General features: G+C 38.0%; 4 protein-coding genes across 6 annotated transcripts in view; 3 read left to right on the top strand and 1 right to left on the bottom strand.

The window, feature by feature from the left end:
* Nucleotides 1-10,531, top strand: part of LOC134813596 (tyrosine--tRNA ligase, cytoplasmic-like) — a 54,603-nt gene extending 44,072 nt beyond the window's left edge. Inside the window, exons 2-15 of the mRNA XM_063821458.1 lie at nt 73-136; nt 302-418; nt 604-694; nt 853-941; nt 1,096-1,242; nt 1,351-1,452; nt 1,755-1,958; nt 2,144-2,317; nt 2,506-2,647; nt 2,760-2,896; nt 5,110-5,188; nt 5,417-5,505; nt 7,521-7,692; nt 7,871-10,531. Of these exons, the coding sequence (XP_063677528.1) occupies nt 86-136; nt 302-418; nt 604-694; nt 853-941; nt 1,096-1,242; nt 1,351-1,452; nt 1,755-1,958; nt 2,144-2,317; nt 2,506-2,647; nt 2,760-2,896; nt 5,110-5,188; nt 5,417-5,505; nt 7,521-7,692; nt 7,871-8,139 (1,863 nt within the window). The 5' untranslated portion in view covers nt 73-85 and the 3' untranslated portion in view covers nt 8,140-10,531. The remainder of the gene's footprint in view (nt 1-72; nt 137-301; nt 419-603; nt 695-852; nt 942-1,095; nt 1,243-1,350; nt 1,453-1,754; nt 1,959-2,143; nt 2,318-2,505; nt 2,648-2,759; nt 2,897-5,109; nt 5,189-5,416; nt 5,506-7,520; nt 7,693-7,870) is intronic.
* On the top strand, nt 2,962-4,909 carry LOC134812788 (speckle targeted PIP5K1A-regulated poly(A) polymerase-like). The gene has a single exon (XM_063820356.1). The coding sequence runs from the start codon at nt 2,964-2,966 to the stop codon at nt 4,701-4,703; it is 1,740 nt and encodes a 579-aa protein (XP_063676426.1). The 5' UTR covers nt 2,962-2,963; the 3' UTR covers nt 4,704-4,909.
* On the top strand, nt 5,669-7,263 carry LOC134813597 (uncharacterized). The gene has a single exon (XM_063821459.1). It carries the CDS (start codon nt 5,671-5,673, stop codon nt 7,174-7,176), a length of 1,506 nt encoding a protein of 501 aa, XP_063677529.1. The 5' UTR covers nt 5,669-5,670; the 3' UTR covers nt 7,177-7,263.
* Nucleotides 9,961-21,039, bottom strand: LOC134813595 (lamin-L(I)-like). 3 transcript variants are annotated; one of them, XM_063821456.1, is made up of 15 exons: nt 20,914-21,039; nt 20,599-20,677; nt 20,254-20,405; nt 19,655-19,769; nt 18,221-18,388; nt 17,859-18,053; nt 17,619-17,708; nt 17,338-17,487; nt 16,885-17,222; nt 16,641-16,716; nt 16,338-16,445; nt 11,644-11,822; nt 11,343-11,494; nt 10,874-10,906; nt 9,961-10,390 (listed from the first exon to the last, which is right to left on the bottom strand). In XM_063821456.1, exons 1-14 carry the CDS (start codon nt 21,021-21,023, stop codon nt 10,887-10,889), a joined length of 1,932 nt encoding a protein of 643 aa, XP_063677526.1. In that variant the 5' UTR covers nt 21,024-21,039; the 3' UTR covers nt 9,961-10,390; nt 10,874-10,886. The 3 variants fall into 3 exon arrangements, with proteins under 3 accessions (XP_063677526.1, XP_063677527.1, XP_063677525.1); XM_063821457.1 differs by having other exon boundaries at nt 10,870-10,906; XM_063821455.1 differs by lacking the exon at nt 10,874-10,906.
* Between the last annotated feature and the right edge of the window lie 2,349 nt (nt 21,040-23,388).

Genomic DNA, 23,388 nt, shown 5'->3' on the forward strand with positions numbered 1-23,388 from the left:
TGTAAATTAAATAACTTTAATTTTCATTTTTTTTTATTGTTAACTCCACGTTATTAACAAGTTTCCTGGACTAGGTGTATGTTTCATGATAAGATATGTAGGTTCTAAGAGATTTTTACGAGGACACCTTAATCAAGTGGGTTTATAATCTTACTTCACGTTTATATCAACTTGCATTATTTTTGGCATTAAATATCCTTATACTAAGAGAACTAACTACTGTCTTACTTATCGATTATTCAGATTTCAGATAACTAAACCTGCACCATAACATCACTTATTGACTTGGTTTCCCGCTCAGATATTAAAAATGGAGTTTGTGAACGCTAACTTCCCTGATTCCCTCTCTGCACTCGACACCCACTTGTCTGTCAGGAGTTACATTACGGATTATAAAAACAACTCTCATGACTTACAGGTACTTCTTAATCTGCTTTACTTTCTCCCTCCAGATTTTCAGTCACCAATACCGGCCTACTTGAATGCTGACGTGTAATTTTCATTGTTTAATCATGACAAGTTAAAGCCCTAATAAACTCAAAAATATTGGTACCCGTATTAAATAAATCTATTATTTCGCCTAACCAGTTGTAAATTTTACAGGTTTTGAAGAAAGTGTCTCAGTGCAACACATCAGAATTCCCCCACATTACAAGATGGGCTCGTCACGTGTCATCAGTCTCCGGAACTCCAGGTTACCATGGCAACCACAGCACCACAGCCCTTCTCTAGGATCTTTTCAGTGTGTTTTATATTACTTAACTTTTTCTAAAAAGCGTGTCGTTTAATGTCTTAACTGGATAAGTAATGATAATCTATGTCAAATAGTTAGTTCTGATCTTATCTAATTAGGGGCTATGTCACCAGCACCGGCACCGACCCAACCTCGTACTCCTGAACAGATGCTAGCTAAGAAGCAGCTCATCTGTCGCAACCTACAGGTATGTATAGATTTTTAGCGTTAATGCAATGATTGAGGTTATCGAAGAAATGCGAATCAATCAAACTCTAGTAATGAATATCAGATTTCAATTATATTGGCCGTAATTATATTTCTCAGCTAAATTTGCTCCTAATTTCGAATTTTCTTCACAGGAAACAGTTGGGGAGGATCGACTGGAAACAATACTGAAAGAAAGAGATGTTAAGATCTACTGGGGAACAGCGACAACTGGCAAACCTCACATCGCTTACTTTGTACCCATGATAAAGCTTGCTGACTTTCTAAAGGCTGGATCCGAGGTTTGTCTCCGATATTACGAAACAAGTTAATATCATGACGTTACATAAATCAGGGTTTTTTGTTGATTTTAGATGTGAAATTATTGATTAACGTGGCAATGTTTTCAGGTGACAGTTTTGTTCGCAGACCTGCACGGCTACCTTGACAACATGAAGGCACCCTGGGAACTCCTTCAACTCAGAGCCAAATACTACGAAGCTGTTATTAAGGTTTGGTTTCTGAATGCAATATATAAAATGCTCGATTTCTCTTCTCTGTTAAATTAAAAGCAAACGATGTAAGAACCTTTTTTCTAAGAGGGACGGTAGAAGGAGTATGGAATTGGGAGAGATCCACGCTCACAAAATTTTTTGAGAGCTATTGTTCCTTGAGTCACTCACTTTAATCGCCCCAGTGTCCAGTATCTGAACATATACCCTTTTATTCTTAAAACTTACAAGATATTACATCAGTCAGTTCATTAAAAGTTCATTAAATGATTCATGTAGTTTCACAATGCTCAACCCACCAGGCGATGTTGAAGTCTCTAGACGTTCCACTAGAAAAGTTGAAGTTTGTGACTGGTACAGATTTCCAGTTGAGCCGAGAGTACACGCTGGATGTTTACCGACTCTCCTCCGTGGTGACTGATCACGACGCGCGCAAGGCCGGCGCTGAGGTGGTAAAACAAGTGGCGCACCCTCTCCTCAGCGGACTTCTATATCCTGGATTACAGGTAATTTATTGCTTATTAAGTTGCGAGCGTCCGCGTCAGGAGATGATCAAGAATATGAAAAAAATGTGTTTTATGTTTTCTCAAGATGTGGTAGGAACTAAGATATGATATTATTTTAATCTTTTTAAGTATAGTCAGTATAAGCTGGTATAAATCAAGTTATATACATATTACTGTCTTTTCAGGCACTGGATGAAGAATACCTAGGAGTGGACGCTCAATTCGGAGGAGTGGACCAGAGGAAGATCTTCATGTTCGCTGAGAAGTACCTACCTCTGCTGGGGTATAAGAAGAGGATTCACTTCATGAACGCTATGATCCCCGGACTTACCGGTGACAAAATGAGCAGCAGCGAACCTGTTAGTTTGAGAACTTTGTGGTGGTATTATGTCAATTATACTTTATAGCAGCCCACATAATTGTCCTGTCTTCTTCAGTCGTTGTAATGATAGTGAAATTATATCGCATATTTTTGTACATTTCGTGCTACTTATCGCGGTTCTGGCTGTTTTTATTCTTATTTTTTTATTAATTTCACCCGCTTCAGGATAGTAAAATCGATCTGATAGATCCACCGTCGGCCGTGAAGAAGAAGATAAACAAAGCGTTCTGTGAACCCGGAAATGTGACCAACAACGGTCTTCTCAGTTTCTCTGAATACGTTATCTTCCCTTATCTCGGCGAGAAAGGTCAGTGACAGGTTTTTATTAAGATCGTCATCCTATTGAGTTTTCAACCGTGTTAGTTTTGGTTAAAATTTACGCTAGGATTCCTTAAGTAACCGACTTCAATCTTACTCAGAGTTTGAGATAAAAAGAAAACCAGAGCATGGTGGGGACGCATCCTATGCAAACTTTGAGTTGCTGAAAGAAGCTTACAGAACTGAGGCCATATACCCTCTCGATCTGAAGAACGCTGTCGGGGGATATATCAACCAGGTAAAACATATCCTTGTGTTTCATGAGACTAATAACGTGACTCTAACACCATATCTCTCAGCTTAGGATGGTTAACATGGAGACATCCCCTAGCAACAAGAAACCCTCGCCCACCAGCAAGAAACAAAAGGGAAGAACAGGAAAGGAGCATGTCAGCAAATTCCACTGTACTACCTGTAACGTGCACTGTCCTAACGAGACAACTTTACAGCAGCACAACGCCGGCAAAAAGCACAACGCCAACGTGGACAACACACAACGCCGTGACAAACACGCCATGAGCAGTGTGTTTGTTGGCAATTTGCCCAAATTAGCTCAGATCAGAGCGAGGCTGGTGGAGGAGACTGGGAGTTGTGTGGAGGGGAAGGAGAATGATAAGCTTAAATCTGACCTAAACACTGTTTTTAGTGCGTACGGGGAGATCGCGAAGATTATAGTCGATAAGAAACACGGGAGTTACTGTATTATTGAGTATAAGACTCCGAGTATGGCGCAGGTTGCGTTATCAGAATATCAAGCCGGGAAGTTCCAGCCTTTCTACGGTAAGAAACTGCAAATAAAATCACGTACAGTGACAGAGATAAAACCACTACACCAGATAATTACAGAGAGTGAGCTAGATAAAGATAACATCGTGGCTCTGTTGGAAGAGGCTGAGGACGACCCAATTTGTGCTCTAAACATGGTTGATGCTGCTATTTCTGTGTCTGATAAAGTGAAAAGGACTCATCAGGAAGCTTGCTCCAGAATCCAAACCCAACTGAACGAGAACCTCCCGTTCTACAGCATGGTCCTCTCCGTCTACGGATCAGCTGCCACTAACCTCGCTCTCCGAGACTCAGATCTAGATATCAGCCTGACAGTGGGTAAGGACAAGAGGCTGGATCGTGATGATCTGATCAGAGTGCTGAAGGAGAAGTGCACGGGAGTTAGTCACGTGCACGTCATACCGGCACCAGGTCAGGGCACTATCACCAGGTTCCTGGACGGGATATCCAACACCATGTTCGATGTGTTGTTCAGCAACAGACTGGGGGTTGCTAACACCGCTCTCATCAACACAGTCTTGTCGTATGATGGTAGAATAGCTAGGTTCATCAGGCTTGTTGTGTATTGGAGACGAGTTGTACTGGGAGCTAGATTCCCTAAACAGTGTATCCCTTCTTCCTACTCCATCACCATCATGTGTATCCACTTCCTCCAACAAAAGGGCTTCTTTCCCGACTTCTTCCAAACCCCACTCATCACGGAGCACAAGATGATATATGATCTAGACTGTTCTTTTATCACGGATATCAGTAAACTACCCACCCCTCCTGATGTTGGCAGTATTCCTGACCTACTGTCAGGTTTCTGGAGCTACTATGGTTCTGAGTTTAATGTTGAGACCCAGGTAGCGAGCATGAGGAGTGTTCTGAAGAAGAGCGAGGTTGAGGAAACAAGTAAAGATACCCCACACCACTACGTCACCCTTTTCAAAACCTCCCCTCTGGCTGTACAAGACCCCTTCGTTCTAACTCACAATCTGACCCACAATGTAACATTGGAATGTGTTGTGTTCTTCAGGGATCTGTGTAGGAGCGCTTGTAGTAACATGAGTAAGGGTGCTCCGCTATACACCTGGATGTTTGGTGGTATTGCTGGGAACTCAGCTAGTCTTGGTGGGGACGGTGCTTCCACTTCTAGTCACCAAGACTCTGTTGAAATGGAGGAGGAGGAAGAGGAGGAGGAGGGAAATAAGACACCTGTGTGGGACGAGTCAGTTGCCGTTGGTAACAAACGTTCCGTCGAAGAAATGGAGCACTGAAAATTTAATTCTGTGTGTTATGAGGATTTTTTTCTCAACTTGTTCAGATCGTGATCTAGATTTTATCAATCGTTTATTGGTTGGCGTGTTTTTACCCATTTTAAAACTGTTTTATCGCTTGTGTGATGTGTCATTACCACAATGGATTTTATATCCTTTATTTGTAAATTGTTCATTGAATATTAATAAGATTTTCTTCCATTTTGCTATGAAAATCTCGTCTCATTTATTCAACTCTTATGGTTTAAGTAATCTCAAGTAATTAATTACTTGACTCCAAATTTCAAAATATCAAATATGATAATTTGTCTTGATTTAAATAATATGCTTATTTACACTCCAATTTGAGATTACATTGACCCTGCCACACCTAATAACTAGCCGAATCACATGTCATTATTTTCAGTTGCTAGCACCAATAGTAAAAGAGTTCCAAAGTAAAGAACTGAAGAAGCTCTCCTCGCAAGCGTACCCCATCGCTAACAGTAAGTAGGGTATTCAGGCTTCAAATGAAAACGAAACTCTAAAATTTCAGCATTCTTAGTTTTTATGAGCATTCTAGTTTTAATGAGCATTCTTAGTTTTAATGAGTATTCATACATATTTTCAAGCTTTTGAGCTGGCTAGCTCGCTATATAGTACTTATAAAGAACAGGAAAATTCCTAAAAATATTTTTGCGTATTTACTGCTTGACTTACCCAACATACTTCAGCTAAGGGAGGAAAGGCTGCTGAGCCAGATCGACCTGTGGATATCTCCAGAGTAGACATCAGAGTCGGCAAAATCGTCCATATTGAACCAGTAAGTTAATTATAAATCTTATGTAATGTTTTTAAAAGTCAGCTGCAAATTTGTGAAACATTTAATGTTCGTGAAACATTTAATAATTCAATTATCACTTTTGGACATTTTGTTTGAAAAATAAATTAATACGTACTAATCTACTGACTTTACATCTAGCTAGCAATGTTTTTATCCTCATCCCTGCTCGTTTATACCCTTCTCTCTCTATGTCTAATATCACACACCTCCGGCGTGACGTCACATTCCTCCGACCTCGGTGTGATATCACACCACAGATCATGGAAATCCACAGAACTGGAGGAATTTGCCGAGTACATCCACTTCGGTCTGTGTTGGAAATACTACCACACCGATGACGGGATAAACTGGCAGCTGAACTTTAACGAGATCCTCTCCTCACCGCTTGTAGACCAGATGACACAGCTGGTGGAGATTGACAGGAGTAAAGTTCAGTTCCAGAACGCTACAGGTAGAATATTGAGACGGGGGGACGATGTCAGGGTTAACAGGTTCTGCAGGGACCAGTCTCAGTCGGGTAGTGTTGTGTTGCTCGTGCTCTTCACTCCGGAGGATAGGAATGATTACGGAGAGCTCCTTTTCTTTGATGATGTCATGAGTGATGTCACAAAAACTTTAAGACCGAGTGATTTTTCTGTGATCAAGTTCTCGTGTAGACAGCCTTATCAGTGGCAATACCCTGCTATACAAACTCAGAAAGGGCTTGTTTTTATACAGTTTCTGTTTATCGAGGAAGGTTGGCTGGACAATGAAACACAACTAGATAACACCCAGAAACCGTTCCCTACTAACAGTGGACCTTACACGAAACTAGGGGAAAACGATCTGACCGTGAAAGTAACATCCTCTTTCAATCTAACAGCAGATAAACCTGTTTACATCCTAGATAACCTGTTTGAGGAGCGTGATTTGTCAGAATTGGCAGAGCACTTCCTCCTCTCCCGGTATATCTACCAGGAGCATGACGACTCAGGGTACACTGACAACGTGGTGTTTATAACCCCTCTGCCGCCCTTTCAACTGGTGAGGACTAGAGTCTGGGCGGTGTTGGAGAGAGTGCTGGTTCAGCTAACAGGAAGGGAGGGGTGGTATCCGTACGATGTGTCTAACAATCTGAACGAGCCGTGGGACCATACTCGGATACACCCTGACTGTTTCGAGAGGGATGAGTACACCTTGCTTGTCTACTTAAACAAGGAGTATCAGCCTGGTGATCTAGGAGGGACTGTCTGGTATGATACTGAGAACGGAGAGAATATTCTGGGTTCTGTGATGAACAAGTTCGGGAGGTTAGCAGTGTTTCAGTGTTCGATCCCTCATTCTGCTCGACCCCCGCACGCGTACAAACCTGGACCCAGGCTCACGTTTGCTGTTAAAGTAGCAGAGGGGCGAGGTAATGCCGTTGTGAGGAGTATGAGTGAAACTACAGTCAACAAGGATGGAGATGAGGAGAAATCAGAGGAGGATTTAGAGAATGAACTGTGGGAGGAGTTGCAGGATGAATTGGGTGGGGATGTAGATAAGTTGGAAGCTCAGTTTGAGGAGATGGTATCTCAGTGGATTCATGAACAGGGGGAATTATTTGATAATATTCTTAAGTCTGCTGGATCTCCGCACGATGATCGTCAAGTTGTCAGAGATGAACTCTAAATTTGACTGCATAATTTTAATGTGTTTAGAATTGAAATTTTTGATTTGAGAATTGGAATTTTAGTCACCATATCTAAAGGTTTTATCATAGTTTTAGATTGTTTAGATTTTATTTATATTTATTTTTGTTAATGATAATTTATTATATTAATACATTTGTTAATATATCATTATCTTCCAACCTTGCTTAACGTGTGATGATAATTTAAATCAGAAAAATATTTAATTCTTAAGACAATATTGCAAAGTTGTTATCTATCTCAAGAATACAATAATGTATTGAGCACAATGAAACTTCAGGTAGGATAACTATTACAAATACATAAGCCTTCAAACTCTTTCAGCACCCAGACGCAGACTCACTTTACGTAGAGAAAATAGACGTGGGGGAGGCAGAGCCGAGAACCGTCATCAGTGGTTTAAGGAACTTTGTGGCGCAGGATAAGCTAGATGGGGCACTTGTGGCGGTGGTTTGTAATCTCAAACCTGCTAACATGAGAGGAATTAAGAGTCAAGGTGGGAGTTATTAAATATTTGTATCTTTAATGTGGTAGTTGTGGGTGATAGGGATTCTCGATTAGCAAATGTTTATACGCATCAATTTAAGTGCTCCTCTGTATAATTACCCCAAAGCAAATCGATTTAAAAGATCACCACATCACATCTCTCTTATCTCAACCCCCTCACTCCTCAGGAATGTTACTGTGTGCATCAGACAAGGACCACACGACAGTAGAAGTGCTGACAGTAGCTGAGGGCAGCAAGCCAGGAGACAGAATCACCAGTGACTTGTTCACCCAGGCTCCGGACACGCAACTCAATCCTAAGAAGAAGATCTTCGAGAAAGTTCAATCTGATCTTACGACGAACGATTCTTTGGAGGTTACTTATAAGGGGGAATTGTTAAGAACTTCTGCGGGTCCCATTTTAGCTCCGTCGCTTGTGAAGGCTGCGATTAGATAATTTATTTGAAAAGTTTTAGTTGGTGGTGAAAAAAAATATTTCATTTGTTCATGGCTAAGTTTAGCTACCTTGTAAACTTGTTGTTAGGTCTCTATAAAATATATCTTCATCTCTAGATCAAGCTAGTTAGATGAATAAGAGGTGCGTCCAATGTTCATAAAGTGGTGTTTTTATGGGAGTTGTTAAGCTTCTGTTGGTCATCAAAATGAGTGCAGTAATTGTGACACGTAAGAGCGCAAATATATGAGATGCTGGGCCTACATATTCATAAACATTAACAATTAACAATAAAGTAAGTAATTACTCTACGGCAGAATTTCATAAGACTTTTAAAACTGCTCTGTCCCACACTGTCATTGACACATGAATGCACTGATTCTGACTATTCCAATGATGAAAATGTATTGAGCATTACTTACTTCTCATAAGAACTAGAAGCCAAAATATTAAAATTCACGGAGCTTTGAAAAATGTTGCGATATTTTTTAACATTGATATGACAACTTTCACCAATTTTTGATTTGATTCAAAATCTGAAATCATTCGTCTAAAGAAAACTGCGAACAGGTGATATACCCATCTAATCGTGCATCGGAAATAACGCAGGATCGAGGAGGCGTATTATATTATACTAATTGAAGCAAAGAAAATAAAACAACCATATTAGCAACAAGAGAAACGCCATTGTCGGACTTGAGGAGAGTGAGGACTCCTCAAACTACATTAAATTAATTCCTTCTGTAACGTCCTGAATAAATATACCTTACTCGGGATTATTACGACGGATTTATTAACGACCGGTTAAAATATGGTTCGGGAAAAATATGGCGAAATTGCTCAAAACCCACCACATTTTCCCGGTCGCCATTTTACCGGTGTCCAACCTTTCAAAATTTTAGATTCAAAAATTTTGTCTCAGATGTAAATTTCCTTATTAGAGATAAGCAAGTTTAGAAATTTTCGCATTGCTAAAACTTGTGAAACAAGTCGAATTATCAATAATTGTTGAAAGTAGACAGAAATAATGACTCGTGGTTAATAAAACTAGATGGAAAATAATTTTTAACATTTGAAGCGTAAAAACCAGATCGATATTAAGATAGAGGGAGAGCTGTTTAGTCTTCCAATAAGTTGTAATCATCTTCGTTATCTTCATCTGGATCATCCCTTTCATCAGTTTTAATTAATTCAAGTTTTAATTTAACTGTTACTTTTACTTTGAGTCCTATTTCATTATGTAGAGATAGTCAATACCTAAGAAATTAAAAATTGGCCTATTTAAATCAAATTTGACAATAAGGATATATGACAAGAATTGGGCAAAAAGGTGCATTTTTTGCAATTTTAGCCAAATGAAGTCGAAAAACCTACAACAAGTGTCCCAATAGTCTTCTTTAGTGAATATAAGACAACGATTAAAATATGAGCACCCATACCCCTTGGGAACCCTAAAAGCTGAGTAGGCGGGTTAATTAACGACCGGTGAAAATGTGGTTCGGGAAAAATATGGCGAAATTACCCTAAACCCACCACTTTATCCCGGTCATAATAATCCCGAGTAAGGTAGTTACGAAAACAATATTTACTAAACATTGCTGAACAAGTATATGGACCTGCGTGCGCGGCTCCAATTGCGCGGCATGTGCGTGGTGGAATTGTTACAGACGATACGAAACAGTTTACTTTCATCACAAATTTGGACGTAAATCTAGTGATGTGAGTTTTATTAAGTGAAATTTTATTGAAATTTGTTATCCCCTTGGAGATGGGCAGTAATTAAAGTTTTCTGAACAGAATTAAACCAAGCAAAACAACACTCTATATCTGTACAATAATAATAATCATAACTGTATATTTACAATAGCTTAATAAACTACATTCGAAACTAAATTTAAAACTTTGCCAACTACCTAATTCTTTTAAAATAACATACTGTTTCCACTTACCATCAAAAATAATTCTTATATCTAGCCTTGAAAAATCTGTGCTAGATAATAATTATTAAGATATAAACTTTTTTGACTATGTGCATGTTGGTTATCATTAGAAATTTAAAGTCTGTAAACTGTAGAGTGATATTTTTTCTCAAAATAATTGCTGTTGCCACGTGTTAAAAATTACCGATATACCTCAACGATAATAACTTATATCAATAATTTAAAGCAGTTTCAAAAGGCACTTTTTGGCCTGGGATAGTCGTGAAAAGTCGCGTTGTTCCTCGCCCATCGGTCACTTGCTGCCAGAAAATCGTCTGAAATATTGATGGTCAAACAATTTAAGATAAATTTCCAAAGTGCAGTCATCAAACAGCGACAGCACTTCTTCATCATTTGATGATTGTCAATATTACTGAACATCTTCAGTACCTTTAAGAAATGATTCAAGTAAGTACAAAGATCAACGAAAAACGAAGAACCTAGAAATATCTAGAATCTGAAAGTATGCAAGGAAATTTAAATCATGCGCGATATACCTGGGGATCGATTACATATTGCGTATAACACATCAAAACGGTTTACATAATATGTGAACGAACCCTTAAGAAAGCTCAAAGGTGTAAAATGTATTATAACCAAGAAGCATGGGAGTTCTATTAGAGTATCACAATGTCATTTGCAAATCCCCAAAATGATCCAAAACATGAATATTTTGAACAGTATGGAATCTGCAGATAACACGGTAGTCAGTAAAAAATATGCTTCACAATTACTAGCTTTTACATTGATTAACCTACTACTATTCGCATTTCACCCCTTTTTTTGGTTCGCTGAAAGTCAGAGAATTCTTGCTCAATGACAAAGTAGAAATTAATTGTATATGTAATTGCACGAGGGCTTATTGATTATAAGTAGTGATGAAATGGAGAGATAACCACAGCTATCTCTCACATAAAGATAATGTAAAATTGCTTCCACATTTTATGAATTTCAGCTCCAATCCTCAACAAAATTACAACATTCCAGATGAGCAAATAAAGAAACAAGTCAGTTTTCTGTGCTTGTAGTTTTTAGTTCCTCTAAATCTGAACGAATTATCCATTCATCTTGCTCTCATAATCTACAATTTGAGCTAATGAACGACCATAACATATTCTCTAATACATCAGTAATTGGCAAAACTTATTCGTGATCAATAAACTAAAATTCTCATCAGACTACAATCCTACATTTAGTTATCAACCCCACATTTATTAAGACACATACCTCGGTTTCTGTTTTGTTTGTAAGAGAGAATGTTAGGGGAGCTGGCGGCTGGAGGCATACTGAAACCCATACTCCTCTCATCTAGTGTAGTCTTAATAACCCTGTCACGTGATGGCCCCTGGTCACGTGTCACTCCCGGTGGGCTCACTCTTCTTAATAAAACACGTGTTGAGTAATACTAATATTCAGTTTGTAAGAAGTAAATTTATTGTAATTATAAGTTTAACAGTAATAAAGTTAGTTAGTAAGCTAACTATGACGAATATGTAACTAACACTAAACATATTACTATGAATCCTACCCATGAGTAGATTTAGGTCGTCTAGTAATAGCAGTGGTGTTGTTAAGGCCAGTAGAAGCCTGTCCATTAGGCTTGTACAGCACTGTGTTAACATCAGGTCCAATAGCCCAGGCTTCCTGATCCTTCCATAGCAAGTCAGAGGGAGGGTTGTGTAGAGCTTGGCTCTGATTCGACCAAATCTGAAATATTATTTGTAATTAAATGTGATTTCAGATATTATGAAGTGATGCTCGGACCGCTGGAAAATTTTATTTCTCATAAATATTTTGGAATTTTCCGTATAAATTCAAGATAAGCTCCTAGAATGCTTCAAGATAAGCTCAAGCATTTATGAACTTGATGAGGTCTGATCGTCATCTTCTAATGCAGCGTTCGATGTCTGTGTGAAGGTGAAATGGTGACATCCTCTGAATCAGTCAGAGGTCGAGTGTTATCGGGTATACTTCTGTAGTAGTTGTACAGCAATACTAAGGCAATGAGACTACTGCGGACCCTCCACCGGCGAAACCTTGTTAACAAAGCCGCAGTCAAGGTTTGGTGAACGGTAGTTAAAGCGCTTAATAAGGGACATAAGTCAAAGTGGTAGAGCAACATCATGTAGTGGACATCTTGAGAAATGAGTAATAGGTAGCATGTAAGGTTGCTCTTTCATAAATCGTCTTCCTACTCCGATAATAAATTACATCAAGTCTTGAAAATTATTCGAGAAGAATCTCGAATAATTTAGTTGCAGCGTGCCACATGGCTATCTAAACTGCAAAGCCTACCCATTGCTGAGCAAGGCCGTTGTCTTCTTCGACGAGCGGGATCATCAATAATGAGGTCTGATCGTCATCTTCTAATAATCGATGTCTGTGTGAAGGTGAAATGGTGACATCCTCTGGATCAGTTAGATTTAAATCTAGATCTAAATTATTCGAGATTCTTCTCGAATAATTTTCAAGACTTGATGTAATTTATTATCGGAGTAGGAAGACGATTTATGAAAGAGCAACCTTACATGCTACCTATTACTCATTTCTCAAGATGTCCACTACATGATGTTGCTCTTTGACTTACGTCCCTAAAGCGCTTTTAACTACCGTTCGCCAAACCTTGACTGCGGCTTTGTTAACAAGGTTTGGCCGGTGGAGGGTCCGCAGTAGTCCCATTGCCTTAGTATTGCTGTACAACCACTAAATTTATGAACTTAGCTGGTCTTGCACGAGAAACTTAACTCAAATACGAAAATATCACATGACTATCATACAACCCAGTAAGTAAGGTTGCTGGATATAAAATACCAGGACCATGTTAAAAGTTATCTTAACCTCGTTACTTTTCTTTACGTTGAATAAAACGATAAGAAGCCAACCTTCTATTTCTAGCATTATATTACAAGTCACTTTCCTTTTGTTGCTGACCGCTAACAATATATTTTATATTTACGATTCTCTAAATACGGTAATTTTCCCCAATAATTTGCTTGCTAGACGTCAGCAGCCTGTCACTCCACCATATCTTCGTTTTAAACACATTAAAGCCTAAGGTCCCCAGGTAAAGTGTTAACTGGTAACATAGGTTGACGATGCATAAGGTGGGACTATGTATCTTATTAATTTTGAAAAACATGTAATAATCAATTACTTAACAACCATTTTCATTCCAGATTGAACCATGGCCCCAAAAGTTTGTGTACCAGCAGATTTTGGTAGACACCACATTGGAGCACCAAGTCACGGTAACCTTACCTTCAACCTTGGAGAGGGGGTTCAGATCAAAGCTAACTCCATTATACTGTCCCTGAACAGTCCTATTATAGATGACCTGACAACAGACCTTCACCTGACGTCACTAGAAGCTGAGGACTTCAGCAGGGAGGCAGTGGACTGTTTTATTGAGGCTTCCTACACAGGAGAAATAGAGGCAGTAACTCTAGGAAACTTCAGAGACGTGAACAAGATGAGTCGTGTGTTTGATGTTAGTTGGCTTATTGCCAGATGTGAGAAGTACTTTGTGTCGTACCTGGATAAACTAGACAGTGAGAGTAGCTACCCTGATATGCTGTTTGCTGTAGAGGAGGCTGTTTATCTGCTGTCTACTGTAAAGAAAAGAGATTTCCTTGACCTGGTAATACTTAAAATGAGCACTGCATTCTCCCACGCCATCAGAGGGAGTTTCATCGTGGATTACTTGTTCGATGTAGGAACCTGTACGAATATAAAACTTGATGCCTGTATCGCTATCGTCCAAGACGATTTACATGTTTTGGTGAACGTACTTATAGCGCATCTGGAAAAGCAAGGATTTGAGAGTCTTGACGTCAACAGTAAACATCTGTTAAGAAATATAGATTTGAGTGCTAGCTTTGCAGATAATTCTTCTCTCCACACAAAACTATTTGCAACGCTGGAATGTATTAAGAATGTTGGAAAAGAGGAGTATCAACTGTTCGTGGCATTGCACAAACAAATAACGAGTAGATATTGCACTTTCAATCCTGAAGCAGAGATTCTTCCTGAACTAGAGATTCGTTCTGAAGTAGAGGTTCGTCCTGAAGTAGAGATTCGTACTGAAGTAGAGGTTCGTCCTGAAGTAGAGATTCGTCCTGAAGTAGTGAAGCGTCCTAAAATAGAGATTCGTCCTGAAGTAGTGATTTGTCCTGAAGTAGAGATTTGTCCTTTTTCACCAAAGGACTTTAATATTAATAAAGACACCACCTTCGACGTTGAATTTCAAAAACGTGCCTCAAATTTAGGCGTTACAAATTTATATTCATTCTTAGATGGACTAATTTGGATGAAAAAAATCTGTGATTATGAAATTCCTAAAGACATATCATCGAGAATCGTTGCTGTTAAAAAAGAGCGTGGGTGGGGCCGGATAGATATAGATTATTTTGTAACCTGGCTTGGTATTGAGGGAAATTGTCCTGAGGCTGAACTTTTCTTTGAGGAAGATCAAGTTAACCGCATAAACTTGACGGACTATCTTACAGCTGAAGATTTTGTGAGAAAATATTTCCACCAAAACTCCTCATTTGAATTCGAGCTAGCAGATACCAAGTATGCTAATCTGAAATTTGTTTTTACGACAATCGCCATGGAAGGAGACAATCCGGACACATTCAAAATGAACTTAGCAGAGCTTGATCCAGACCAGCCACTTTCTCACCCAATGCCAAGATTACACGTAGCTTTACAGATCAGTATAATAACTGTTGAATCTGGGAATATTTCAGTGATAACACCCGTGTTCGGCAAACCAACATGTGATAAAACCAAAACATACTGGAATTGGAGTTATTTACAATTTCACGGTGAACAAGTCAGTAATTTAGACATGTTATGGGGTGAATGCGGACCCCTGTTATATCGTACATTTTTGGTAGTTGAGAAATGTAGATTGGTAGCATATCTAGTAGAATAAACTAAAAACAGTTGAATTGTTTTATTATCTGTTGGCTTTACAGCTAACAGATAATTAATCGAGGAAGAGGAACTTTACCAGTCAAGTAAAAGACTGTAAGCTTTATTACGTTGTGAGACTAGAGCGGTTAAAAGTTTATCTTGATATGGTCTTTAAAGCTATTGTTAAAATCAATATCTTTGAAAAAGTTTGACGATTGTTGTTATTATAGAAAAAATTGGGTTAATATATTGTGTTACCTATAATAAGATAGAGTAAAATTTTCAAAGTACAATTCGATTATACTATGTGACTGAAGTTTATCTCTGAACCAGTCTATTTGTTAAATGTTACATCAATAGTACAATTCAATAGTACATATTGATTAATGTACACATAAACAGTATTATTGATTGAATAGTTGACTTGAAACTATTAATTCATAATTTCTTTAGTTTTCCTGTAATTGGTTGCAAATTTAAATCTTATTACTTCAAGTCATACATGATAAGAGATGTTGTAACGTCAGTGAAGCAGCAGATAATTTGTTTATTTTTTCCTTGACATCCGAGAGAAGCAAACATATAATTAATATAAATAGTTACAAGAGTTATCGACATGGACACCAGACATCTCTGCCGAATAACAAATCTCCTCCGTCTCGGGGCAGTCAGGAACTAACTGCTGCTCCTGTATATTAGCGATAAGAAAGAAAACAAATTGCAGCTCCATGTGTGCTTGTTAGCATGCTTGCTGTGTGCAGGCCAGCACGTATAGTAATCCAGCGTTAATGGCATTACACGTGTGTTTACAAGCGCTTCTAGTCGTGTAGAGAGTCATTGTGTTGTCCTTCTCGTCAGGGAGCCAGTGCACGCTGGACAACTGTGCAACATATAATCCGGAGATTGGTCTGAAGATTAACCAGTGGTGTAAATACTGGCTGAGTTGGCTGGGCTGCATGTTCGGTGTAAGGCGGTGTGTTCGAGAAAAGTGTTAGAAATATTATAAAATTATGCAGAAGTTTAGCAGCCGCCAATGGTTATCTCTCAAAGGAGTAAGAGCATTTTCATTGAGAAGCAGTAGGAGAATTGACTTGGGGTGCCAAAAGAAACTGTAGTTGTAGTTGCTTTTTATCCGCAGCAGTTTCAGAGGAATCGTAACGTAACACATTGTTTCAATAAAAACTATGTTACATTTATAAGATAGACAATAGACAAACATTAAAAGCACATACAGTGTATTAACAGTTACACTGCACATTCGGTGCATTTATACTTACAGTGCACATACAGTGTATGTATACTTACAGTGCACATAGCTCCGCCCCGGAGCACGAAGTTGTGAGGGAACTTGTAGCTGCAGAAAGCACTGTCACTGACCGTCTGTTGTATCACACATCCTCCCAGATACTCATCCTGGATATTGTTATGTTAAGTATTTTAGCAGACATTCACTACAGTCAGAAGCTGGCCCTGGGGTACCGGATTCAAATACCAGAGATTCCTTATCACCATTTAATAAGAACACGTAGTAAATATTAAAATTGATAAATAAATTAATATTAGATTAACGTTAAGAAGCCGAAATACTAGTACAAGTAAGTAACTAACGTGGTTGGAAGTGTTAACGAGTCTAACGTAGTCTCCTCTATCATGGACATCCCATATCTTCACACTACCTGTTGAACTGAAACAACATTGTATTGGCTTTGGTAAAGTATACATCAACCACATCTTCAATAATACTGATGTTACAATAATACTGATGTTATAATACTGATGTTATAATACTGATGTTGATGGAAATTAAGATATAATATCACCAACTTAACATGAACATTTAAAGGAGACTTACAAACTGGTAGAATCTGAGTGAGTAGCCAGGTTCTGTCCACGTTTAGGAGACCGAGAAACATCAGTAACAGTCTCCACCTCCTTCGTCCGAGCTGGCGCTGACGCAACAGACGCAGCAGATGGCGCACGCTTGACATCATCATTGACAAAGCGCTGGGACGAGCTGCTTATCTTCTGACCTGAGAGTTGGGAGGCGGTGACGGGTCTGTGGCGACCTACTGTCTGTACCTCCGTCCGGTACTTCAACAAACTCTCGTTTTGATCCAGGTTCTCTTTTAGATTGCTGATCTCTTCTTGGAGGGGGATACGAGCATCTTGTAGTTCTTCACATTCCAGACACTATAAGCAAAAATGTTAGTTAAATGAATTCTAACATAGGACTCAATTAACATTTTCCAAACGTTGCGGCGATTAAATTCAGTTGAACTTTTGTGTTTTTCTTCTTCATGTGTACCTTGATATGGAACTTGTCCTTGAGTTCTTTAAGTTCGCCGAGTGACTGTGTGAGAGTAAGCGCATTGTGCGAGCGCTCGTGCTCCAGCGAGTGGGTCGTGTTGCGTAGGGTGTCTTCCAGCGCATTATTCTTTCCGATCAGATTGTTTACCTGTAAAAAAAAAGAAACTTTAAGATGAGCTTTTTAATTGTTGGTGGACGAGGGAAAATATTTCATAATTCAAATTAGAAACTTGTTTAACAAAGTTTTAAAGCTCTTGAGGATCTGTTATCCTGTTCTACCTGAGCTTTTAGTGCGTCGTTCTGTATTCTCAGCTGTCCGTTAGCATCATTCAGGGTGTTCTGTCTGATTCCATCTTGCTCTTGTTGCGTCTGAAATGAAGAAAATAATGATAATCTTGCACTTTTCTGTGCAATTCCAGAAGTTTCAAGCTTCTTCAACTGTTCCACTGCGATGTGAAGTTTACAGTTTTAAGTTAATCCTGACTAACACAGAAAAGTTATGTTAAGAGAGGTCCAAACCTGAGCTTGTTTCAGTTTCTGCCTCATTTTGCTCTCATATTCATTCTTCTGAGCAGCAGCAAGTTTATCCAGACGAGCTCTAGCTTCTGAGAGGTCACTTTGTAGACGATGCTCAAACTCTTGTCGTAGGTCCCGTTCCAGATTTGTGTTTATTATCTCTAGGTCGCTTATTTTGTCCTTCAGTGATTGTATTTCCTGCAAGGTAAAGGTGTTTGAGAGGGTGTTTTACATAAATGTGCTGGGTGTTGGGAAAAACAGAGATTGCTTGGTGCAATGCTTCAGATGATAGAAATAAACGAAAGCAAGAAAAAGAAATATGAGAGAGAATCTTGAATTACTTGAAAGAAATAAATATAACTCACAGCATTGTGAACTTCCTTGACGAAAGCAAGTTCCTGCCTGGTGGCATTTACACAATTCTCAGCTTCAACTCTCAACACTGTTTCTCGCTCGTGACCCTTTTTAGACGCAGCTAGAGTTGATCTTATCTCGTCTTTCTCTCTCATAGCTTGCGCAATTGTTCGTCTGTCCTGAAATCATTGAAACAAATGATCAAGAAATTGTAACCCTTAGCGGTTATGTTCATCACACTGAAAGTGAACTTAATGACCACGAGTCTTACCGTATTTACAAATCAAATATCGATTTCAGAAACTTTACTGATTACTCTGCTGTTTTGTGGGTTCCTAAATGTCTCAAAATCCAAAATCTCCACTAACAATACTAGCTCATTTCTCACGGTTGATTACAATTACATGCCCACTTCATCTGGAAAAATCCTTAAATATGCATTTGAAATTTTGCTTTGCGTGACCAAACACTCTACTCTGATAGATCTATCATTACTACTTGATAAGTGTACGAACTCTGTTGTACTTCACTCAGATTGTTTCCTAATGGGTAACTAGTACTGTATTGTTGTTGCTTTATTGGGGGTTGTCAGGACAACAACTCAGCTCAGATTGAATTCCCGGAGGTAAGGGAATTATAACATTAGGTAGTGTAAGAGTGTCTAGTTACATGGACACAAGTATTAACAGACTCGTACGTATGACAACGATTAATGTGGAGAGCGAGACCGTATCGGGATCATATCTTTTAAGTATCGGGATCATATCCTGTGTATTAAGTATTATAAGCAACGTACCTTTCTGGGTGTATCTATTTGAAGAGAATGTTAATGTGTTCGCAGAGTTCAACATGTAATTATCATCGCAGCTCACATTCTCAATTATGTCCTTGATTTATGCAGCATAAGTTTGCAGATGATGCTTCATTTAATTCAACTAATTTAGACCATGATGCTTTTTAACAACGTGACAATCCAGCATAAATCCAACATAAATCCTGCAAATTTTAACTCCACGAGTAGTAAGAGTGCTTGTTACAACACTCAGAATATTTATGTTCGTGTTTTAATGATTTTCTCAAAGCAGGCTGTGTAGTGAATTTGAAGCAAAGTGCAGATTTTGAGTTCGTAAGCTACTATTGTCGACGCGGTCACACTAAACACAAATAGTGATTTACTATTGGAGTATTGGTATTTAGCTTCGCAACATGAAGGAAAACATTTGTTTCGTTCTAAGTGTACAAACAATATTGAACATGTTCAACACTTCGACAAAACATTGTCTGAGAGTCTGACCAGAAAAATTTGCAACAAATTTAAATGCTCTGAGGACCGGCTCACAAGTCACAATGCATATGATTATGATCGTACTCCGCCGCCAAATTCTTGGCGGCACACAAAACCGCCGACACACATGGCGCAATATAACAGCTACATTTTACTTTACCTCGTCGTGCTCCCTGAACGCAGCTAGCAGCAGTTTCTCCTTATGAGCTAGTGCCTGTTCTGTACACAACAGATTCTCATCGGATTTCTTTCTCACAGCTTGCTCGTCGTCTAGCCTGGATGATTATTATTATAATAGCATAAAGATGGAGCTAGGGCTCACAAGTCATATTATTATTTAATATAAGCATTTTATTATTTCCCAGATGAAACTCCACTTATTTTAATATAGGTACATATTTTCATGTGAACTGAAACAAAATCACTTCAAAACTAATCTTGCTTGCTAATAATGAATATTAAATCCACAGATGTTTGACAAGATTGTTTTTTATTGACCACTGAAGAAGATTACAAAGAGGCACTCAAAACTGCATGGTATAAAGAACTATATTTAACAAATGGCAGAGGTTTTAAAGTATTTGAGCCAGTTACAAGATGACGATAATAAAAAGATAAGTCGCATTACGTTGCTTTAACATTTCTTCAAGCAGGTCAATTGCTTGCAAAACCTAATTTTTAAAATTGGCACAACTCATGTTTTCCAGAAACCGTCTCAGTATAAATTAAAATTTTTCTGAAAAGAGCACAATATCTCACCTAGAACTAAGATCTCGAACCATGGCTGCAGTTTTAAGTTGAAGATCGTGTTTCTTGGCAAGTTCAGACCCGTTATTCTCCAGAAGATGTCTCGATTCTTTCAACTCAGCTTCGTACATCTCCTTTATAGTCTTCAGCTCTTCTTCTGTTAACTGGGGTAGTTGTGGGTCAGTGGGTGGTGGAATGTACATTTTTGTCTAGAAGCGTGGTGTGGCTACCTAAAATGATTGGTATGTGCATAGATCATATTATTACATGAAAATGGTCAACAACTTATAACAGAGGGGTTAGAATAGGTGCTACGTTAGTGACATATTTCAATTTAAAAACCTACTCAAAACCAACCTTTGAGTTTACTAGGAGTGATTCCAGTTTTTGATTTGTATCAGTTAGCTGATTTACACGACTGGTGTAATTACTGAACCTGGCCAAAAATAATTTTACAAATGAGGTACAAAAAAATGAATATGAAAGTCAAAAGACAACTAACAATATTTTGTTGTACTTCCCTTTTTAATCTATCCTCCCGTTTCCCGTAACAAAATATTACAAACAAAAGCAATAGTGGAGAGGCGACGCACGTTTGTTTTGAAAATTAACAGCGATCACCTCCCCACTATTGCCCACATAGCTTGATATGATATTATGAATATTGGTTACCTGTCGTGTATGTGCTGCAAGGCATGTTTCTCATCCAGTCTCGTCATCTTGAGATTGAGATCAGGGAAGAGACTACTATTCCCATACTTCTCATACTTTGTGGAGATCATATCTCCTACCTAAAATATCGTGTCATTATTCTAATTTGACAAGTATTGAAAATCATAATGATAAACCAAGGACTTTGGGGAAAGCAAAAAGCCGTGGTAGTTAATTTTCAACAAGGTGATTCAAAATGATAACTGAAAGTCTGATTAGTGAATATTGAAAGTAAATCGTCAGACATCAAAGAATTTAACCGCTTTTGTATTGTTGACGGATTTGCTCCTTTGGAAAATGAGCTTAACAATTCTTGCCTGTTATTTGTAAATAGAATTTTAAAGATCTTGATCATTTTAAAAGCAAGCATTCAACACCAATTTTAAAAGCGGCAATCTGGAACTTTAGGACAACATAGTCCTTATCATCTTAATTAAAATTTAAGTACCAACTCATCAACAAACAGTGACCGAAAATATTCGATTCATTCCTAAATGAACTTCATATAAAACCGAAGGTAGTTAAATATATAAATTCAGATATAAATACATGAGTACCTGTGCGATGTGATTTCATTGTATGAAATTCGCAAAGGAATCGATGATGTCAATATGAATATAGCACATAGCCTTTTCATCGGAAAAGGAAGCTACACAATTACATATTATTTATCATGTCCAATTTCAGTGTTTCAACTTTCAAGTACTAGACATGTTAGCAGTGATTACTGTGAGCCATATTAGAGATTTTTTACGAATTTCATTGATATTCGAGTTTTTGTTTAGAATTAAAACAAGTCCTTCATATTATGGAGCCCAGTAATCGACCGGGACATGATTTCAGGCCTGACCGGGACCGGGACCGGGACCAAGAATCCTGAATTAACCGGGACCGGGATCATAAATTAGCATTTGACCCGGACCGGGATGAAAAATGTGACTTGACCGGGACCAGGATAGCTCAAAATTGCCAATCCCGGTACCGGGATTCCCGGTACCGGGAATTCCGGTCGATTACTGGTTAATTCATGATCATAATTTATTACTCAAACTTGTTTAGCAATTTTAAACATTGTTTTATTTGGCTCAGAATCCCGGTCGATTACTGATGGAGCCAGGGTGTGGACTGGCTACACCTGGTTAAAACACTTTCATCCCATTACATAATATTGAAATAGAATAAATTTACAATAAATAAATTATGCAATTTCATAACATTATAATCAACAAAATATATTTAATGACTGAATCTCAAAATACACAAATACGAATTAAACAAGAAAAAGATGAATCTACAAAGTCTTTTCAGATGTCATTGCCATTTGTCAACTTGCTCCTGCATAAATTTAAATTCTAAAAATCATTTTATAGACGATATTGCAATGGCTACTAATTTATAAGTCACAAATAATAAATTAATACAAATTAAATGCAATTATAATCAAACAATTAATTAATATTACAAAGGTATCTTTATGACTGGAAAAATATAGGTATGACAATAAAAATTACAAAATAATATTAGGTAGAGATTCTTGTTGGTAAACTCTTCTCTTCTTTTTTAGTTCACTTCTACTCCTCCTCTACCTCTGGACATCATGTCGCCAAGTATATCACCAACTGTTTCAACAAAAGTAAAATGTTCTTGGAGTCAATAAATTCTGATTCTTGCCATAAACGTACATCTACAACATTTTCAACATTACTCTTTGAGCACCGTTGCCCAAAAAGCTGCACTCATTGATCAAGGGTACCCTATGCAAGTGGCGATATAACATAGTTTATCAAATAAAACGAAGATTTAAATATAGTCAAATTCCATTCATATTTTTTAATACTAATATTATTATTATGGAGAGGGGCGAGTAGTATTTTTTAATCTTGACAGTTACTGTTGTAACTTAAGATTCGAAATTTGTATTCCTTGTATTCCTTGATTCATTGCTATATATCCTCATTATAATTGAGAATTCTTAACATGCCCATTCAAGTAGAGTATTCTCGCCACATGGTAATCAGTGCTTTGAGTAGTCTTAAATTGCCCCAGGGTTTCAACTTTGGCACTAAACCTTACTACTACAACTCTGTTTCAGATCATTTCAATATTTTTTATCTAACACTTATTCTACTTCGGAAATTACAACAGCCACATTGTTACACGAGTATAACCAGCCAATTACAGGAAGCCAAATAATTCTTACAAGGATTCTTACAGAATAGCATTATATTATGAGTAGGTCTGATTCAGTCCCATATTGCTAATATGAGAACTTCAGTTTTTGATGAAAATTCTTATGAGATTTCACTCTATTAACGCGTGATGTTATAAACCGAGTTTCTGGTTATTATTCTATACCTTTCAATTAGTTTTATCTGCACCCCACTGATTAATATCACATCGGAAACGCTTTCAGCAAAAAACAAAATGGGAGTTTCT

This window comes from Bolinopsis microptera, chromosome 3 (assembly GCF_026151205.1).
Source record: "Bolinopsis microptera isolate Bmic1 chromosome 3, MBARI_Bmic_1.0, whole genome shotgun sequence".
NCBI classification, from domain to species: Eukaryota; Metazoa; Ctenophora; class Tentaculata; order Lobata; family Bolinopsidae; genus Bolinopsis; species Bolinopsis microptera.